Source organism: Phaseolus vulgaris, chromosome 3 (genome assembly GCF_000499845.2).
Source record: "Phaseolus vulgaris cultivar G19833 chromosome 3, P. vulgaris v2.0, whole genome shotgun sequence".
NCBI lineage: Eukaryota > Viridiplantae > Streptophyta > Magnoliopsida > Fabales > Fabaceae > Phaseolus > Phaseolus vulgaris.
This window is the reverse complement of record NC_023757.2, coordinates 42,181,455-42,201,302: the sequence shown is the minus strand read 5'-3', so window position 1 is coordinate 42,201,302 and position 19,848 is coordinate 42,181,455. Positions and strand designations below refer to the sequence as shown.

The following is a 19,848-nucleotide window of genomic DNA, read 5'->3' as shown; positions in this document are numbered from 1 at the left end:
CAATAAGAAAAAAAACCCTGCAAAATTAGAATCGTGCTGCTGCAAGATCTGGGTGTAAAACTTATACAATTAAAGACTCACCTCCACACTGGACTTGAGTTGCATAAATTGACCGTTGAAATTATATTCTATATACACGACTTCAACTTTGTCTCTTTTGCACATAATTTGTTCCATGTAGTAATGAGTTCATTGTTAATTAAAATTGTTATCGACTCACACAAATTTTGTGAGAAGTGGAGTTAAAAAAAATAATCTGGAACTAGGTGAAATACATCTTAGCCAAAAATATAATTAATTTACTTTATGAATTGTGATAAATAGAAGATTTGGTGTAAAAGGTGAATACATGAGCCTAAGAAGGTAGACCACGAGAATGTAACGTGTTAGAGGTGCACATCACATCACCTAAGCTGCCAAGGTCCCCTTCTACTTTAGACTGTTTCCTCACCCTTCTTCCAATCCATCTTGGATAACACTTTCACCACTTCTCTTTCTTTCTCCTCTTCTTTCAGCACCCCATTCTCCCAAAATCTATCTTTCTACTGCCCCTTTTTAATCCACATATTATCATTATCATTTCTATAAACTTTCCAACTCCACAACTCAAGCCTTTCCCATTTACCAACCAGTATTTATAGGCCTCCTTGTATATCACTTTGTTTGCCCCTTTTCAAACTTGTGGCTGCTATAAATGTTGCACTAAGCTACTTCATTACTCCCTTCCCTTCCACCACCTTCCATTCTGTTATCCTCTTCTTCTTCTGTGTGTGCCACTCAGATATGGGAAACTGCCAAGCCGTTGACACTGCAACTCTAGTCATACAACAACCCAATGGGAAAGTAGAAAGGTTGTATTGGCCTGTGAGTGCCAGTGAAGTCATGAAGACCAACCCTGATCACTATGTTGCTCTTCTTATCTCCACCACATTGTGCTCATCCAAGGACAATGAAAATTGCCAAAATAAGAGTGAAAACAACACCACCACCAACCCTGTTCGCCTTACCCGCATCAAGCTTCTCAAGCCTACAGATACCCTTATGCTTGGCCAAGTTTATAGACTAATCTCGGCTCAAGGTTAGTTCCAACTCTCAGCTTCAGTTTTGAGTTCGACCCTTTTGTTTCTTTAACGCTTTTATGTTGTTGTTTTCCCTTAGATTGTTGATGCTTTGTTCCAAATTTGAATCTTTAAGTGGTGTTTTTCTCAGAGGTTATGAAGGGTCTTTGGGCAAAGAAACAAGCAAAACTGAAGAGAAACTTGTCGGAATCAGCACAAAAGCCAAATCTGACGAAGGAAAGGACAGACAAATCAGCAAGGAGGTCTGAGTCGGAGGACAACCTGGTAAATCTCAATCAAAGTTTGGATTTTTACTGTTTCTACTTCCTTGTTTATTATTGTCAAATTAAATCTTTAAAACAGGCTCTTTATGTAGTATTTGTGCTTATTGACAACCAATTTTTCGTTAAATAATTGTTGGTGTGTTTGTAAGAAGGGTTGGTTTTGCAAATTGATTCAGATGTATTTCTAATGACTAATTAAGGCTTTGCTAGTTCGTTTGGGAGCTTGATACTTCATAACTCCATTTTGCAGACCCGTTTTTCTGTGGTGACTTGTATAGAATTAAGAAAACTTACACGAACCAAGGAAATCTTCGATTTTTATGCTCAATTGCAAGGAATTATAATAGTGGATTTTATTGAAGAAAGGAAAGGGAGAGAGAGAGAGAGAGATTTGTTTAAAGCTATTATGTACTTGGTGGTTTCACCTATGTGATTCTTAATTTTTAATTATGATTTTCAGGAATCCAAAGGTGAAAGACAGGGGTCAAGGACAACATCAACTAATAATGCTTCAAGTGCCACAGCTAAGTCAAGAACATGGCAACCCTCTTTGCAAAGCATCTCAGAGGCAGCCAGCTGATCTGTGTTTTCAATCTTTCCCACATGTGATGTGAGGGACAGAGGAGCATTGAGCGACACTCAAACCACCACAAACAAATTAATCAATCCTTCTTCATGATTGCTTAGATCTGTGGAAATTAAATCAAATTAAATATAGTACATTCAGGGAAGCCAGAGAAAACTGAGAGATGATAAAATTCCCTTCGGTTCAGCAACTGGGTTCATGCATAATAATTGTGTATAGTAAAGGTTGACATATTGAACATCAATTAATGTATCAGATCTTACTTTCTGGTGAAATCACCCTTCAACATCATAAGTTCACCTTTATTCTTATGTATTTTTTTGTTTTTAAATATATGGTTCATCATACATCAACATCAGACAGATAATTACCAAAGACATAAATTCAGCGAACAAAAAAAAGTAATATATTTGTGAGTACTGTCACAGAAGGCTTAAGGTAAATCAAGGTTGCAAAAGAAGTTTTGTAGTTTATACTTCAAGGCGTTAACTGCGAGAACATGAACAGGTTTTCTGATCAGCTATTGTCTGATCTCTTATCTTCTCTTCTTTTGTTCAAGAAAAGAACAAGTTCCACACCAGAATTTTTTTATATTTTTGGAGGGGAGGGCGTGTTACAAAATATTTAAGAGTAATGTTTAAAGTACTAATAGTTTCCAGATCTATGACCTGTTAAAAGCACATATCATTCACACACACACAAAACATTTTAAGAATTTTGATGTATGAATAATTAATACATCTCATTTGAACAGTATTAATGTATGAATTATGAGATGGGGACAAGAGCTTGGTTGTCTTCAAGCATCCACTTGTGTAATTTTAAAATTAAGAAGAGGCTTTAATGAGTATGAAGAAAGTAGTAGTAAGATAAACAATGTGTGGAGTACAAATGAAAAGTTAAAGGGTGAAAGAGAAGGAAGATGTGACACAACACAAGGTTTACTTTAAAACACTTGCAATTGATGTGCCTGTGCAGTTCATCACTTTAGACAACCATGACACCCAGGGATATTTTTTGTTGCATTAGAAGCAGAAGAATTTTTTTTCTTGTGGCCCATTGCATTATTCGCCCCTATACTTTCTCTCTGTCTATTGCTGGTAAAGCAAAAGACCCTTTATTTTGCTTTGTCTTTTTTTAAATGTTTTCTTTCCCTTACTTAAAGATTTTGCATCAAGAAGGATTAAAAAAACAAGAAAGAAAAACTATAGAATAGGACAATTGCAACCAGCTCACCACTCGTGCACTTCCTACGCATGAAATTTAGTTGCACTGCACGAGGGGTCTCAAGATTCCATCATCGACTACATAGAATTTCTTCCACACGGCCCACCAATATTTGGCTTCTTTATCTTTTCTTCCCAAAGTGCTTTCCCAGTGTTTAAAAAATCCATAACATGAGCCACTGCATTCTTTCTTTCTTGCTTTTTGTTTGTCTGTTTTTTTTCCACTTTATTTCCCTTCTGTATGATGAACAATCATGGAGGCTACGCATAGATATTCGAGCAAAACGTGCCTTTTCTCTTTCAGATTGGAGCTACGTGTGTTTGGGTCATTAATTTGTATTATCTCTTTCGCAGCACCACAAGAATACTAGCTAGAGATGCATGTATGTGATATACATACCTGAAAAAGAGGAAGTGGATGTCTATTTTGTCTCTTTTTTTTGTATTGCTTTTTTAAATTATGGTTCTAAAGAGACGTTAATATTTGTTGGAAGCAAATTCAACCAAACATATCTTAAACTGAAAGTGAACACATGTATAGAAAGTGACCAATAGTTGTTGGACAGCAGAAACAAACAGCTAGTAAACAATTTAAGAAACCGCCTTCAAAGTTTGACTGATAATGTATGATTTTTAGATTTTTTTCTCTCTCTCCAAGTAGCATGTACCCTCAGCAAACAAATTTATAGGTGATTAAGTTAGCTTGCATGCCATTCATTATAAAATATTTTTTCCAGGCTGCACCAAAGAATCGAATAAATGAGAAAACTGTTTGTAATCTTTGTCTTGGAAACAAATCCCTCATACACAGGGCATCTAGAGTGGTTGCGGATTACTCGCCCATGGACACTCTACTAGACAGGGTTCATATCATCGACTGAGGTTATACTTATACCGAGACAATCTGTAACCTAAACCAACGATAAATAAATCAATAATAATTAAAAACTAATTAATAAACTCTAATAAATTTATATTTTCAAATTAAAATGAAATTAATCTAAAGAGCTATATAATTCAAGCTAAATGTGAATAGTATTTACCCTCACTCCTATAAATAGGTGACTGTTACCTAATAAAAGTTTGGTTTTTACATTATTTATTATTCTAACTATCAAATATTGACTTGAATATTGAATTTTTTTTTAGGAATCTTTGCATTCCGATTTAGATCTCGGAAGCGATCGAGATTTGAGAAATGACCTATATACACGTGTTCCAGATTAGCAAGTCAATCCATACAAGAACAATTGACGTCCATCATAGGATCGAGAAGGAACATCGCGGAAGATCTCGATGGTATCTACAAGATACACGACTACTGATCAGAAGACAACAAACACGAGAATAATCAAGATTGAACACATGACTCTACTTATGACACTACTCCACATCACTTCCCCTGTGGCTGTTTTGCGATGTGGGGAATGCATATCATGGGACTATTCTCTTCCACTAAAGGACAATGCATGTTCTTATTGGTAGGGATCTACTACTTCACGAAATGACCTCCATCTTGACAAAGAATGTCCAAAAATTTGTATGGAGAAACATTATATATGAATAAGACATCTCACATATCGCCAATTCCTTGACTGAAATATAGTTGAATTCTATGAAAGTTTCAAAAATTGTCACATTACTAGCTCGATAGAGCATCTCCAAACTAATGGGCAAGACGATGTGGCAAACAAGGTGATCTTAAACAAGCTAAAAAAGGACTTAGGGGTCATTAAGGAAAAATGGATAGAAAAATTCTTAAAGATCCTATGGGCATATCGGTGCACGCCCCAATTAGAACTTCTATCCAATTATCCTTCTAATCAATGTTGCAAACTCAAGAAATGTCTCTACGGCTTGAAATAAGCAAGTCGCACATATGGTATGAAAAATTATCTTTTTTACTGCAATCTTCGGAATATGCTCAAGCCCATGTTGATCATAGTTTATTTATAAAAAATATTGGTTTTATTTTCACTGCTCTCATTGTTTATGTCAATGATATTGTGCTTACTGGAAATTGTGCTTCTGAGATCACTAAGATTAAAGTCACTCTCCATTCTCATTTCCATATAAAGAATCTTGGCCAGTTGAAATATTTTTTAGGAATAGAAGTAGCTTACTCCAACCAAGGCATTTCTCTTTGTCAACGCAAATATTGCCTGAACTTGATTAAGGATTCTGGTCTCATGGGTTACAAACCCTTTTCTACTCCAATAGATGACTCCCTACGTCTTCATCAAGACTCTAGTGAACCTTTACCTGACCATTTTTCATATCGACGATTGGTGGGACCTCTCATATATTTAACTAGCACTAGACCTGATATAGCCTTTGTGACCCAATAACTCAGTCAATTCATGGTCACACCAACTCATACTTATCTTCAAGCTGCCTTGAGAGTAATTCGATATTTGAAAGGATGCCCCGGAAAAGGCTTATTTTTTAGCCGCAGGTCATCAACACAACTTTTTGGATTCAGTGATGTTGATTGGGCCACATGTATTGATACACGACGTTCCATCACTGGTTACTTTTTTTTATTGACAATTCTTTGGTGTCATGGTAAGCCAAGAAAGAATCTACTGTTTCTTGATCTTCCACAAAAGTCGAGTATATGGCCCTTGCCTCTTCCACTTGTGAGCTTCAATGACCCTTTTTTCTTCTTGATGATTTGAGAATTCTTATCACTAAGAGTTTTGTCCTCTATTGTGATAGCCAAAGCGCTTTATACATTGTTGGCAATCCCATCTTTCATGAAAGAATAAAGCATTTAGAGATTGATTGTCACATTGTTCGGGAAAAATTACTTATTGGACTCATGCATCTTCTACCAGTTTCTTCCTCACATCAGTTAGCAGATATTCTTACTAAAGCCCTTCCACCACGACTGTTTCACTCCAATTTATCCAAGTTGAAGCTTCTTGACATCTTCCAACCTCTTGCATGTGAGGGGCTAAAAGAAAGCTCTACAACAGCCCAAACAAAATAATTTCAATCCAATCTATTATGCATTTTTTTATGAGTTTTTACCAGATTTTTTTAGAAAGGGAATGAGGTGTACCTATGAGTTGTATTTTTTTTGTTATTCTCTTTTTGTCCTTTTCTTTACACAAACAATGTGTATATATTCTGAGCATTGTTTGCAAAATAATACAACAAAATAATTTCAATCCAATCTATTATACATTGTTTTATGAGTTTTTACTAGATCTTTCTAGAAAGGGAATGAGGTGTACCTATGAGTTGTATTTTTTTTTTCTGTTATTCTCTTCTGTCCTTTTCTTTACACAAATAATGTGTATATATTCTGATCATTGTTTGTAGGGTAATACAATAAAATAATTTCAATCAAATCTATTATGTAGTGTTTTTACTAGATCTTTCTAGAAAGGGAATGAGGTGTACCTATGAGCTGTATTTTTTCTGTTATTCTCTTTTGTTCTTTTCTTTACACAAACAATGTGTATATATTCTGAGCATTGTTTGCAGAATAATACAACAAAATAATTTCAACCAATCTATATTTTCTGAGTTTTTACTAGATCTTTCTAGAAAGGGAATAAGGTGTACCTATGAGCTGTATTTTTTGTGTTGTTCTTTTTGTTCTTTTCTTTACACAAACAATGCGCTGAGCATTGTTTGCATAATGATACAACAAACTTTTCCATGATCTTTTTCTTTGTGTCTTTTTTTTCCTTGTTTTCTCACGTAACATTTAAACTTTCATTAAAATTAATTTGTGTACGAGTCAAAAATTACATTTTGAAAAAGTTGATATATATATATATATATAGATTAATTTTAATTAACAAAATAATTTTATTTTCTTTTCTAAAAATATTATGGATAAGTTTATTCTAATATTCCGAAGCGGCCAACAATAGGATTTTAAATGAAGTAATTGGCCAAAGTATATATGAATAGCTTCTGAATTCTAAATAACCAAAGTAATCCAAAAGAAATTTAAAGTTGTGGTTACAAGCTTGCCTAAAAAGTATTACAACATAAATAATGAAAGAAATAGAAGTTCGGTAGTGTAACAGTGGCACTTGATGAAACCTAAGAGTCATGAACTGGACTTGCACTGCCATTACTTGGATGTAATTGTGTAGTGTTTTGAGTAGTGAGTTGGAGATTTTCATGCTTGACTAATTGACTGAAGTTTCCCTTTTGCTTAAACAGCTGAGTATGGTGGTGTCTGCAATAAAGACGATGTTCATGGGCAACATAATTTGATGGACTGATCACACAACCTCCATGGGTGCATCTGAAACAAGACTTGTGGTAAGATTTCCCATCAACAGCCACCTGAAGAAATAACTCTGTCATCAGTCAAAGGCATGATCTAATTTGGTTTAAGGTACTTCACACTATGTTTTTCATTATGCTGTTTATGGTCACTCTTTTCTGGGGTATATCTTGGGATACCAAGAGCCCAGACCTATGAATGTGTGTGCATTTGACTTTCAAAAAATTATAACATTTTTTATTTATCTTCTCTAATTTTATATATTTTATTTGAATCCACTGTCTCCTATTTTTGTGTGTTTCAATTGCAAAGCATGCATTCTATTTATTTGATGTTTTAAAATTGTAACATTTATATTTTTATATGTATAATGATGATTATTATTAAATTTTATCTGTAAATAAATCACCTCCACTAAGTCAGGATCGTAGATCCACCACAAGATACCATGGTTCTATTTTCATTATAGTTGATTATACCAGGGTTAAAAAATATCATATAATGGTTCTGTTTTAATTGATATTTATGTTTCTACTGCTACTTCCATATTTAATAATATTAAGGTAATAATTTTGTATAACTAGGATAATCATCTTCCAAAGTGAATTTGGTTTTAAAGTAAGCACTAAGAAGGTATCTACTGCTAATTTAATTTAAAGCCTGTCATGATATTAATCTATTAAAGTTTAAGTAGACAGATTCTTAATTGTTCATTTCTTCTAAAGACACTTATTTTAGAGAAATGTTTATTTATGGGACGATCTGAATATCGCTAACTATATCATATACCTTTTCAATAGGGTACACTGTTTTCTTGCAAACAACACACTTTTCCTGAGTTCCAGAAAACAACCTTGAAATCTTGTTGTTGGTTTGGACCTGTGGAATTCCCAGAGACAATACAGAGGGAATTATTTTTTTTTTGACAAGTAGAGAATGCATTTATCTACAATCCTAAATAAGAATCCTAAGGATAGAAATGTTTTTTTTGGGTGTGTATTAATAATGTGTAAAAACCTGATCAGCAGATCTTTCAACTCTAGCAATTCTTGGAATACCTACAAACATAAATATAACAGTCAGATGAAAGGAGAAAACAATAACTTATTTAAAAGAAATAGCTGCATATATAGCATTAATTCACCTTCAAAACTTTTTTCCAAGCTGCCAGTCATCTTAAACAGTTGATCAAAATGGGGCTTACAGTATAGGACACCCTCAAAGGAACAATAATTACCTAGCTGCAGGGATGCAGAATAAAAACAAGATAAATGTGTTTCCTCTTTCTGTCTCTAATTAATGTTTAATAAATAAGAAAATATTGTTGAGAAAACAATAAATAATTTTTTATTTCAAAAGTGATATTTTTGAACAAATAATATGGAATAGAAAGTTGTCACATGGTTCTAAAAATTCATCCACAGATCAAGTCAGTGTCTGATGAGAGAGGCTTATAGATTCAAAGTTGAAAAAAGAAAAACTAAAATAGAAATGTGAATTAAGTAAAGTGCATCAAAATCTCAGACATGGAAAAGAAAATAGGTGTTAGATAAATGGTATGTTTTCAGAATCCAAATGCGAATTCTTAAATTACTATTAGTAGATAAATATAAATAAAGCATCTGAGATTACCACCAGGAGTGCTGTTCATGAAAGATACAGAAAGTTTATCAGATAAAGGAAAAATGTAACCTCACAAAGTAATCGTATTCTACCAGTCAACCACGTGAATTTGCTTAAATTTCTTGAAATTCCTTTTGTGAAAATTAGGATTTTCCTTCCTCGTGTCTAAAGATGGAAATGACATCTGGAGAAGAGTGATAAACACTCTGAAAGAAATGAAGTAGAAATAGGAACCAATTCATCAGAACTCGTGTCAACAAGAATATCCTTTTATTCTACACTTACGATATGGATTCGCCACATTCTCCTTGTTAAAGCAAATAATGTATTATGTATCTCTATCTCTTATTCACGCTAGACCTTTCTCTCTAAGATCCAATACATATAATCAATTCTGGTTTATTTCCAATCCTCAATTCTATGATTACAATGTTACTTTTTCCTATATCTGATTCAACTCACATTGTATGATTATTACTGGAAACACAACAACTTTTTTCTCGCAGGTACTCTTTAGCAACATGTCCTCCTAAAAGTCTCCACTTTCCATGCATTAAATCATAAAAATCATCAACAATCCAAAAGAAGAAAAGAAAAGAATCATTCTACCAATGTAAGAGTGAAAGCTCAAATGAAGCTTTGATCAAATTCAAAGCAAAGAAAATTTAAAAACACGATCCTATGTTCGGTCTCACCTTGAGGGTGCCCTTGCAGTGGTGACATCTAAAGCAAGATTTGTGGTACAACTTGTTGTCAGCAGTTAGCTGTTCCACCCAATACACTTTCTTTTCACAAGCTGTGCACTTCTGTGTAGTGCCTGCAAATGATGCCATCTCAAATGGTGATTTAGAATCCGAGTTGGAGAATTGAATAGAGGGTGGAATACTTTCTTTTTTCCTTGTAGTTTTTTCAAAATTCTGCAATGGAAAATTTACAAACGGGTGGTGATCATGCTCAATTGTCCATTGGTCTATATTTAAGAGTTGAACAAAAGACAAATAAAAACAAAGTTAGCTGTATTTCATAATGGCCAGTTTGATGATTTGATTTGGGGCAAGCTGATTACGGCTTTGGGCCACCAATGGCACTGACGGAGCCTCTGCTAAAATGACCATTCTACCATCGACCAAGACAGATAACCATGTACATGTCTCAATCATTCACTCTTATGTCATGTTTTATGTTCACATTTTCATCTGGTGCAAGAGAGCTTATGTACTTTTCCCACTAATTTCTGCATCTCAAATATATATATACCTTCAAAACTTACCAACCATCCATAAAACTTTTATTTTCAAAATCACATTGGACCGATTAAAGAATTTAAAAATTAGTAAAGTTGATTTTTGATGGATTTAAATCGGTTCAGCTACAAGTTATCTAATAATATATTATTTTAATTTTTACTTAAAAATATAAATACCAATTTAAAATATTTAGTATGATCAAATATTTTATTTTAATTTTTAGACATATTTTAAATATTAATAAGCTATAAATTTATATTTTATTTTCATAAAAGTATAATATCACACTTTTTAATATTACTGTGAGGTCATGGGCCGATCAAGATGAGGCTGAGGGAAGCATAAGCCGATCATGCTAAAGGTAAGAATGACGTGTTGAAGGCCTGTTTAGCCTCATTGGCTCATGTCTGAGGTTGACGGGCTGTGAGGTTATGGGCCGATCACTGAGGGGCTATGAAGTCATGGGACAATCACTGCTGTGAGGTCATGGGCCGATCTAAGAAATTCATGACGATACCCACCGAATCTTCATAAAAAATAAAGTGCAAAATTAACGAAGGTGGAGGGTTACGAGAATTTATGAAGAAATTAAGCTATGAAAGAAAACAGTTACAAAGAATAATAAAGCAAAAGTTTTCTATAAGAAATAAGGGAGACGAACAGGAAAGGGACCAACAATTAAGGGTCATCTAGGTCATCTATCTTAATTAGAACAATTATTTTACATGTTATTTAATTATTATAGTATTTTTATTAATATTTGTTCTACCCCCGATTGAGTCTTGAACTAGTACTTTGTTCAATTTGATCTAATTTTAAAAACATTATATAAAAAAAGTCATATCAAATCGCAAATGATTTTCTTTACATCTTACTTAAATTAAACACTGAAAATAGCAGTGAATTATTTCAAATAAGAAGGGAATTGTTAAAAAATTATGTTGAGCAGTGACCATGCCTTGTTAATTAAAAAAAAAAACTAATTTGTAAAAAATTGTCCTGCCGAAATATCTGACTTTCACTTTTATTATTATTATTATTATTAAGTCAAAAAGGTGTGGTTGATGAACAAACAAATTAAGAATTGAAAGCAAAAATTAGTGACCCGTCATTTTAACTGACCAGTGTAATCAAACATCATAGGAGGCGCCTCCTCTTTTTTTCTTTTTAAGAATTGTAAGCAAAAATTAGTGATTTTCATCATTAGGTATTTTGAAGTTGAATAACTTTATTTATAGTTGTTTAGAGAGGTTGTTTTAAAAAATAAAATAATTAACTTTAAACTTTATTTGAGACCCTGGTACCGTCATGATCTAGATATGTTTGATTTTGAATCACTTATGAATTTTATTTGAGAGGCTGGTGCTATCATTATCAAGATAAGAGAATAGTAGACAAAATCCATAGAATGCAAATAATCAGCAGCTTCAACTTCAACGAATACTTCAAAAGTTAATAAAAGTAAAATTGAGATAAACATCCTAAAATTTTGAAGGTTCCAAAATGTTTAAATATATGATACATAATCTCATGTACAGAACAAACACTGAGAATATTCTTTTTTTGCTAATGGAAGACTAAATTATTGCAAGCATATATTCTCGTACTTCTTCAAACTCATTGTTGTGACTTTAATGATGTTGACAATTCCTGTAAAGTGTACTAAATACGAAGCTAAGGCATTTTGCGTTAACGTCTACAGAAATAGTACCACTTTAAGAAAAATAGAAGTGAGTGTGTTTTGATATTATTAATTAATGAAAATGCATTATATTTAACTTATTTAAAAAAATTTAATGAAAAAAATAAAAAATAAAATGCTATTAAACTATTAAAAATGAGTTTTTAATGGTATTTTTCATCTTTGATATTATGATAAACTTTAAAAATCTTACTATTGAACTAGAGAATGATGTGTGGCAACTCAGAATTTGGGAGTGCAGTTCAGCCTCCGAACTTACCTTAAGCCTCCTATTATTTTATTAATTAACAGTGTAAAATTTTTATATTTATATAGTACATGGAATTTAATTATAAAACACTATTAAATATGTATTTCATGTGATATCAAATTAGTTTTCGTTTCTAGATAAATCTTTAAACTTTTTAGAAAATATATAATAAAAAAATATTAAAATGAATTATTTTTAAAAAAAATTATGTAACAGATCGATCTTCTTTTTTCGTTGATGTCGATAACTACAGAGCCAGAGAAGAAGAAAAAACAATAAGCCAAGAAAAGTTACATTGCAATACATATTTCTCTCTAAAAAAAAGGAAAAAAGATCGAATTTTAAAAAAATAAATTCAAAAGGAAAAAACATAGAGCACAATTGGACTAGCTGATCAATTTTTTATTTATTATAATTGGTTAAATCAGTAATAATCTACATTAAATATTTGTTTATATTAACTTTAAAATACACCTAGAGAAAGATTCCTAGTGAATTATTTTTTGTTAAAACGTAGTCTTTGGTTCAATGGGATATATAAGCTGTTATAAATTTCTTGTATTCAATTACTACTTATAAAACATTCATACGCCCATTTTTTTGTATTTTTTTTGTATTTTTCTTGTATTCAATTTCTTGTATTTTTACTGAAGAAATAAACTTTTTGCTTACATTTATTGTCATGAATCAACCCACAGTTCCATAATAAAAATATCATATTTTGGTAATTAAAAAATATTTTTACATTAGAATTTTTCATAATCCAATTTAACAAGCAGAGAAAAACATACAGAAATAAATCAGCACTTCAAAGAGGGAATGTTACATGATTATTTTACAGAGATAACATGTTTTTTTCTAAAAAATCAACTGAATTTCTAAACAATAGGTTACTTATGGAACGATTTTAAGATTTTATTCACAATTATGGGTGGAAGTATGTAACATGTCTAACACAAAATGTGCTTTGTTTTCTTTAGAAATTTAATTAGATTAATTTATTTTCATTAGGATTGTCTTGGAAGGATTTCCATATTTGTAGTAGTCAATTTTTATCTAATGTCCATAACCATAGTGTTCGCGATCAAAGTTATATAAATAATGACCCTTCTACTCTTTGAATGATAAAGAATAATATTCACTTTTACTCACAAGTCTAGTAAAGCATTGTTCTTTTTCATTTAGATTAGATTTTTAACTAATTCATTATAATTTCAATATTTCAATTCAAATTTGATTTTGTTTTAATTTAGAGATAATTGTTTCATCCTTTTAGATATGGTAAGTTTTATTATTTTGTTACCACTTTGTATTTAGCCCTTGTTATGTTTTTTTTTTATGTTAGTCGTTGTTATATATATATATATATATATTAGGACCTGATTTCAATTCCTTCCTCCAGTAAATTGCAAAATGTTAATATTGATGAGTGAATGACACACTCCTTTTCAACCAATGTATATTTCTCGTGTAGAGAGTTATATCAAACTTTTTCATTATTTCCTTCATCTTGTCCATAATCGCATTTCATAGTTATTTTTTTCATTAAATTTTCTTTCACTAAATTCCACCAAAATCAAATGTAATTTTGAATCACAGTTAAGTCATTTTGAATCTAGTAAATTAGTTACAGACAAAACTATGTTTATTTTCTTGTTCACAACACTCGATTTCGAAGCTTTTCTCGAAGCCATATCAAGTTCTTTATAACAAAAAGATAGTGGCAAATAAATCACATCAAATTTGACTTTAATAACAAGCTCATTTTAAAACCAACTGAACCACATCTGAGCTAGTAGGTTGGGTGCGAACATTTTATAAAGTTTAATGGTGAACCAAGATTCTGGGGAAAAACTGATTTTATTAGACAACATGCTTACAAAAATATGATCCAGAAGAAAGGTAAGTGGATCTTGAAATTACTAAGCATCTGCCAACAACCATAAATCCTCTCCTGACCGTATTTACAAAATTAATAACAAAAGGATAGAGTAACTCTATGACATCTGGAAAGCTTTAAGAACAAATGCACAGATGTATTTACATTTAAGAGAAACCATAACTTTTTCTCTTTAAAAAGGGCAGAATGATTTTTTGGCGCATTCATGAGCAATGTACATTACTAACTGAACTTTCATATTCTTCACAATCTTACCTGTATTTGGTTTCCCCGTTTCCTAACCATGAACCATTTTAGGACGTTGCATACCTTTCTCCATCTCCTCTGCGCACCACCATTGGCTGTAGAACGTGCGTGCATGAAGCTATCAACAGCACTCTGTAAATCTGCTTCAACGTGAGATTGAAGATCAGTATCAAAAAATTTCAGATGATCTTCATCACTAAAAGCATGAGCAATTGAATCAGTGTCACAGATCAAAGAGTTCGAGACTTGGACTGGAAAACTGAGGGTCTGATCATATCTAAGGCCCATGCTATCGAAATTAGGCAAGCAATAGTCATCCAAGCTACTAGTTCCACCAACAGAATAAATGGATGACATGATATCCGGAGAAGAAGCGCTTGCTTGGGGGTAATTGAATCCTCCAGTCTTTTGGGGACCCAAGAGCTTGTTGGCACTTGATCCCTCAGTCTTGGGAGAGCTCGGGGAGTGAAGCACATTAGTTAAGTGTGAAGACCCATCCATGAGAGAATCTTCATCTTCAAAAGTTGCATATTTCTCCCCTTGTTTTAATGCAGTGGCAATTGTATTTTGAGCCTCAACCTGATGGTGGAAAATCATATTGCTAATTGTTAAAGAGAAATAAGAGAAGGAAAGAGTAAAGCAAGTAGTATAGGTGATGAGGGATAAATGCCTTTTCAGTTTCAGACAGCTTATCTACTGTGACATACTCGCATTCAGAAAGCAGTCCAGTCACTTGTCCCACAGCATTGAAGACCACCCCATGTTGTTGAGAATTAGAGGGGAAGTACACGTGCCTAGTTGTATCAAGTACACAAGTTCGAGCATGCTCCACAGTTACTTCCCACATCTTTGCAGACATCCCAGTGCCCAGTATCTGCACATTTCCAAGCAATGAATTTATTCATTTGCCCAAGTGAAACCAAGTACTTGACTATTTTAAGAAATGATTAGAATGTTTAACATTCAGAACTTTGGTTAATCAAAGGAGTGGTTTACTTTTATAAGAGGATGAGAATAAGATCATATATGTTTTATATAATGATTCTCCCATAGAGCCTAATCAAGCTCGTGACAGGAACAAATGGGATGTCCTCATCAATGTATGAATCTATTACCTAGGAGGTTTCTGACTTGATAATTACAAATCTAATCTAAATGCCTTGACAGTTAACACAACTGGTGAAAACTACACTGTGCCAATGAAAGTTATTGCCAAAACCCTTCAAATGACAATCTATAAAATCAATTTGCAAGTAAATAAACACTTTAAATTCTTACACTGCGCAGCTTTGCTGGATCCAGATTGAGAAGCGTGAGAAACTCTCTAACAGTGAGGATCTTTTCCCGACTCAAACGCTTGTGGAAAGCTCCATCCTTGCCTATCTTTTCCAGTCTCCAAACTTCATCAGACATACTCGGAGGATGGTGTTTCTTATACACTGCAGACAAAAATCAGACATTCAAACTAAGTTTAAATTCCTCTCTTGTTTTGACAAGTGACTCGAAAAACCCAAATATGTTCTATTATATATATTTACTGTAATGAAGGGGCTTAGTTTTTTAGACTTCTAATTCATTTCCAAAAAGAAATACAGAATGCTTTACACCAAAAAGAAAATCATGGGATAATCAGATTAAAAAATCAGGACCAGTAAACAGCATGTATCCTGGTTTTCTGTTACTACATTCTCGACATAAAAAGAAGTTAAGCAAACCCATCACGACATTATGTCAAATGCATAAATTTTTGTGTTGTTCAATGTTTCTTTTTGTTCCATATCATAAACATCTCAGCCGTCTAGAGTTCAAAATTAGTCTAAAAGGTAAATTTTGATAGCCTCTGCAAACATTAGATCTTGATACGTCTAAACAGATATAAATACTCACATTCTCCCCTGTGATCTCTGACAATAAATGATTCTGTCTTTGCTTCTCTTATTCTAACACCATCAAAGTTGTCCACAACTCTTGCCCCAAGCCTGAACCTGCGACTCCTTGTCCAGCTTGAATTATCTGTATACGAAATTTCACCCATCATACCAACACCATCTTTAAGATATAAAATTACATCTCCTGTAAGAAGGGGCTTTTTTCCTTCCCTCTCTCTCACAATATTGCTCTTGAACTCTTCGGGCATCCAAATATCACTTTCTTCTTCAAAATCACCCTCAAGAACTACAATTTCCACCTTAGCCATCGATTCAGGTCCTGTACAGACAACCTCCCCTGTTAGACCATCAACTAAACTTATTCTTAGGTTAGAGCCATCCTCTCCTTCAATCCGACCACCTGTAAAGACAGGCAGAGAAATGCTGTTTTCAAACTGCAGTTGCAAATTTCTTAATTCAGTAGTATGCAACTCCTTTCCACAGGTCCTGAAAACAAGTAAAAAGGATGCATAAAAAACAACTTCAGTCAAGCTAAACAACTTCAAATCATTCAGTTACAGCTTTTTTTCCCAGTACATTCCTTTAGCTCAATACCATGTCCAAGATACTGGAATTTAAATAATCAGCAGGAGATTATTTCTTACTGTTTCACGCTGGTTAAATGCCTCTTTAGGGCTGCCTCAACTTCTTCCTTAACCTGTAAAGAGATCACATATTTGATTGGTATCTGACATCAACTATCAGTAAAAGTGGAACTAACATTTACAGGATCAAAATCCAAGCATGCTACCTTAGAAGAGAGAGAGAACTAACATAGGAATTCCCTTAAAAAATCACATACAATTATTCATAACATTGATGTCCTAGAAAGGGAATTCTGTTTTGCTGCATTACTGGAATTAACACTCATAGCAAAATATGAACACGACTACATCTTGTTGGTTCATTTATCTCACAAATATAATAAGCAGGGTGCAGGGTTAAATTATGAAATGCATAACCTAAAGCAACGAGTATTTTGTTTGTGTAAATCAGTATATATGCTTTCCCGATACAGGAAATAAATAATGGAGGCATAAAATTCATCTTTGGTAAGTCCTCCACATGATCGTCCCAATCAAAGACCAAAAAGAAAGGTTGGCATCTTAGGGGATAAGTGCACGAGCACAAATTCAACCAGGGAAGTTCTTCAAGTGTTTTCTTCCCCTTCACGCTTCCTTGTTTTTCATTTTATTTATAGATTATAGACAAGTCTAGGAAACTAGGTGAGTAGCTCAATTTTATCAAATTAAATATTTCCAAACTTGTTTTAGTACATCAAAACTATTTAAGCCCAATTACAGGTTTTGAAACCAGTCAAAGTAGGTCTAAAGTATATCTTTGGTTTGTGAGTCTGCTGTGACACAACATGCTCAAAATCCAATCACCGAATGTCACTGCATACCATAGAACTAATATTCAGATGCTTTTACATGGAAAAAGGATTGATTAGAAAGCAGTCTGAAGTTGTCCACAATGGGGAATGGTGACACCTGGTGTTCGGCCAAAACAATAGGCACCATAAAGTGGATGCAACACAAGTTATCTGCAGGCTGCAACCCATGGTGATACTCACAAGCAATACTTAAATCGTCTCACTAAATGAATTTAATCATTTCAAGAAGCACAATGATGTCCACAAACCACCAAGAAACGCCCAAGATTAATAAACATATGACAACTCCATGAAACAGCATAAACAGAAAAGAAAATGGAATAAATAAAAGCAACTAATCCATAATAATATGACGGGTGAAATTCGTACCACTTTACGAACCAATGGCTCAAGAATTGGCTCCAGCAAATGCCCGAGTGATTGTAATCTCATCACGTCACGCACCACACTACACATTATTCATTACAATCAAAGTCAAAAAGAAAAACTTCACAGTTCCGTTAATTAATGATAGTACTCAACAAATTTCATGTGAGTCTGATTTGCCTTTTCCATTTAACAATCCATAGCAGCACATAAATTCAAGTATACATTTCAGGTTAAACAATCAAGAAGAGAGTCGAATTCGCGCTACATTTAAACAAACACATGCAAGTCCCTGATCCCACGCGAGCATTTTAACAGGGAGACCCAGAATAAAATTGAACCTAAAGAAGACGCATTGAGCGGGAATTGAAAAACCCGATTGGGGAGTTTGCAAGTGGGACACGCACCTGGAGAAAGGAGGCGGCTTCCTCCGCTTGTCGTCTGGAGTCTTGCCATCATCGGGGCGGCGCTTGAGCGACATGGGTGAGGGAATAAAGAAGAAATGGGTGCGCGGCGGTGTTGGGTATTGAAATCGAGCAACATGCGGCGACAGGGAGCGGTGAAAGATAGAGAGGAAGAAGAAAGGAAGCAGAAAGTTACATATATAGTGTGTGGATACGACAGGGGAGAGATGGAGGAAGCGGTAAAGGACAAGAAAAGCAGCGGTAAGGTCCAAACAAAAAATGATAAAAGGGGTTAGAGAGCGCAGCGTGCGTTCTTCTTCTCTCCTTCTCGTAGTTCCACTTTTTAGTACTTGCGTGTCATGTTTCTAACCATTGTCCGAGTTTGTTTGCGTCTGGGATGCTTCTCTGCCTTCAACTTTTCTCGTCATCTACTGCCACTTTTGGATTCGGATTTCGCAAACAGCGACAACGCCACCATCACTGTGTGATGATTGAGTTGAGTCAGGGGAAGAGAAGAAGGAAACGGTTATTAAGTTAAAGTAGGTGAAAGAAGAAGGAACAGCACAATAACATCTTAGGCCAAGGGAGAGTCAGTGGGGTCCATTATAAGCGCGTTTTACGACTTGGTAAAACGGGGTCCGCAGCAGCAACACATAAATATCCCCTTCAACGCGCTTCCCGTGAGTGAAGTATATGTGATATACGTTTCCAACCTCTCTTATCCCTCTCCTTCAAACCTTCTCATAACTATCCTTCCACACCAACAGAGCAAAACAAAATCCAAACTCTTTTTCACTCTCTCATACCTTCTTATTCTTCTCTTCAATTACAGATGAAACTCTACGTTGAAGATTACACATCGACTATATAGATTCAGACAATTTATTATATATAAGTGGGCGCAAATCTCACATCATTAGTCAGTTTTATAAAATTGAATTAGGTTTAAAGTCCATTTGATATTTGAAAGAGTCATTTCGAGTCTATCCTAACAAGTGTTTGTTGTCCTTATCAGGACACCCGCTATCGACCGTTATCGAACTACCCATAATATGTTATTTCACGCACGAGTTGTCACTCTCAGCATAAGGAATGTGTGAGTACAAACCTCACCTCTTGAGCCTGATTTTATGAGATTGAGTTATGCTTAAAGTTCACTTTATAATACTCTAATTCTTAAATTAACTCCTTTCATATGACTAAAGTTCTTTATTTTTTATTTGGAATTATTAAATACATTTCATTATGAGGATCATAGTACTTATTTTCTATGTTTACCCACAGTTCAAAATGGAAACAGGTCTAGTTTGGAAAAATCTTTCTAAATAAATTTTTTGAACAAACGTGAAAATATTTTTTTAAATTCAAATTAACTCATAC

The 19,848-nt window shown here is 33.7% G+C and overlaps 3 protein-coding genes across 4 annotated transcripts; 1 reads left to right on the top strand and 2 right to left on the bottom strand.

The window, feature by feature from the left end:
* The first annotated feature begins 347 nt into the window (after positions 1-347).
* On the top strand, positions 348-2,203 carry LOC137807838 (uncharacterized). Its single transcript, XM_068608660.1, has 3 exons — positions 348-1,078; positions 1,210-1,343; positions 1,803-2,203. The coding sequence occupies exons 1-3, from the start codon at positions 784-786 to the stop codon at positions 1,920-1,922; spliced, it is 549 nt and encodes a 182-aa protein (XP_068464761.1). The 5' UTR covers positions 348-783; the 3' UTR covers positions 1,923-2,203.
* A 4,840-nt stretch (positions 2,204-7,043) lies between these two features.
* On the bottom strand, positions 7,044-10,217 carry LOC137807842 (LIM domain-containing protein WLIM1-like). The gene is made up of 5 exons (XM_068608667.1): positions 9,725-10,217; positions 8,551-8,647; positions 8,424-8,464; positions 8,196-8,285; positions 7,044-7,465 (listed from the first exon to the last, which is right to left on the bottom strand). Exons 1-5 carry the CDS (start codon positions 9,860-9,862, stop codon positions 7,217-7,219), a joined length of 615 nt encoding a protein of 204 aa, XP_068464768.1. The 5' UTR covers positions 9,863-10,217; the 3' UTR covers positions 7,044-7,216.
* Positions 10,218-14,069: 3,852 nt separating this feature from the next.
* Positions 14,070-19,250, bottom strand: LOC137807841 (calmodulin-binding protein 60 A). 2 transcript variants are annotated; one of them, XM_068608665.1, is made up of 7 exons: positions 18,472-19,250; positions 18,068-18,146; positions 16,908-16,960; positions 16,262-16,749; positions 15,653-15,813; positions 15,045-15,248; positions 14,070-14,953 (listed from the first exon to the last, which is right to left on the bottom strand). In XM_068608665.1, exons 1-7 carry the CDS (start codon positions 18,543-18,545, stop codon positions 14,372-14,374), a joined length of 1,641 nt encoding a protein of 546 aa, XP_068464766.1. In that variant the 5' UTR covers positions 18,546-19,250; the 3' UTR covers positions 14,070-14,371. The 2 variants fall into 2 exon arrangements, with proteins under 2 accessions (XP_068464766.1, XP_068464767.1); XM_068608666.1 differs by having other exon boundaries at positions 15,082-15,248.
* Positions 19,251-19,848: the final 598 nt, after the last annotated feature.

Excerpts from the sequence above, each read along its gene's own strand:
- LOC137807842 (XM_068608667.1), bottom strand. The coding sequence starts at position 9,862 with ATGGCATCATTTGCAGGCACTACACAGAAGTGCACAGCTTGTGAAAAG. Across the intron at positions 8,648-9,724 it reads ACTGCAAGGGCACCCTCAAG|CTAGGTAATTATTGTTCCTT; the intron begins GTGAGACCGAAC and ends GCATCCCTGCAG. Across the intron at positions 8,465-8,550 it reads CTTGGAAAAAAGTTTTGAAG|GTATTCCAAGAATTGCTAGA; the intron begins GTGAATTAATGC and ends TTATGTTTGTAG.
- LOC137807838 (XM_068608660.1), top strand. The coding sequence starts at position 784 with ATGGGAAACTGCCAAGCCGTTGACACTGCAACTCTAGTCATACAACAA. Across the intron at positions 1,079-1,209 it reads TAGACTAATCTCGGCTCAAG|AGGTTATGAAGGGTCTTTGG; the intron begins GTTAGTTCCAAC and ends TGTTTTTCTCAG. Across the intron at positions 1,344-1,802 it reads CTGAGTCGGAGGACAACCTG|GAATCCAAAGGTGAAAGACA; the intron begins GTAAATCTCAAT and ends TATGATTTTCAG.
- LOC137807841 (XM_068608665.1), bottom strand. The coding sequence starts at position 18,545 with ATGTCGCTCAAGCGCCGCCCCGATGATGGCAAGACTCCAGACGACAAG. Across the intron at positions 15,814-16,261 it reads CAGAGATCACAGGGGAGAAT|TGTATAAGAAACACCATCCT; the intron begins GTGAGTATTTAT and ends TTTTGTCTGCAG. Across the intron at positions 15,249-15,652 it reads ATCCAGCAAAGCTGCGCAGT|ATACTGGGCACTGGGATGTC; the intron begins GTAAGAATTTAA and ends GGAAATGTGCAG.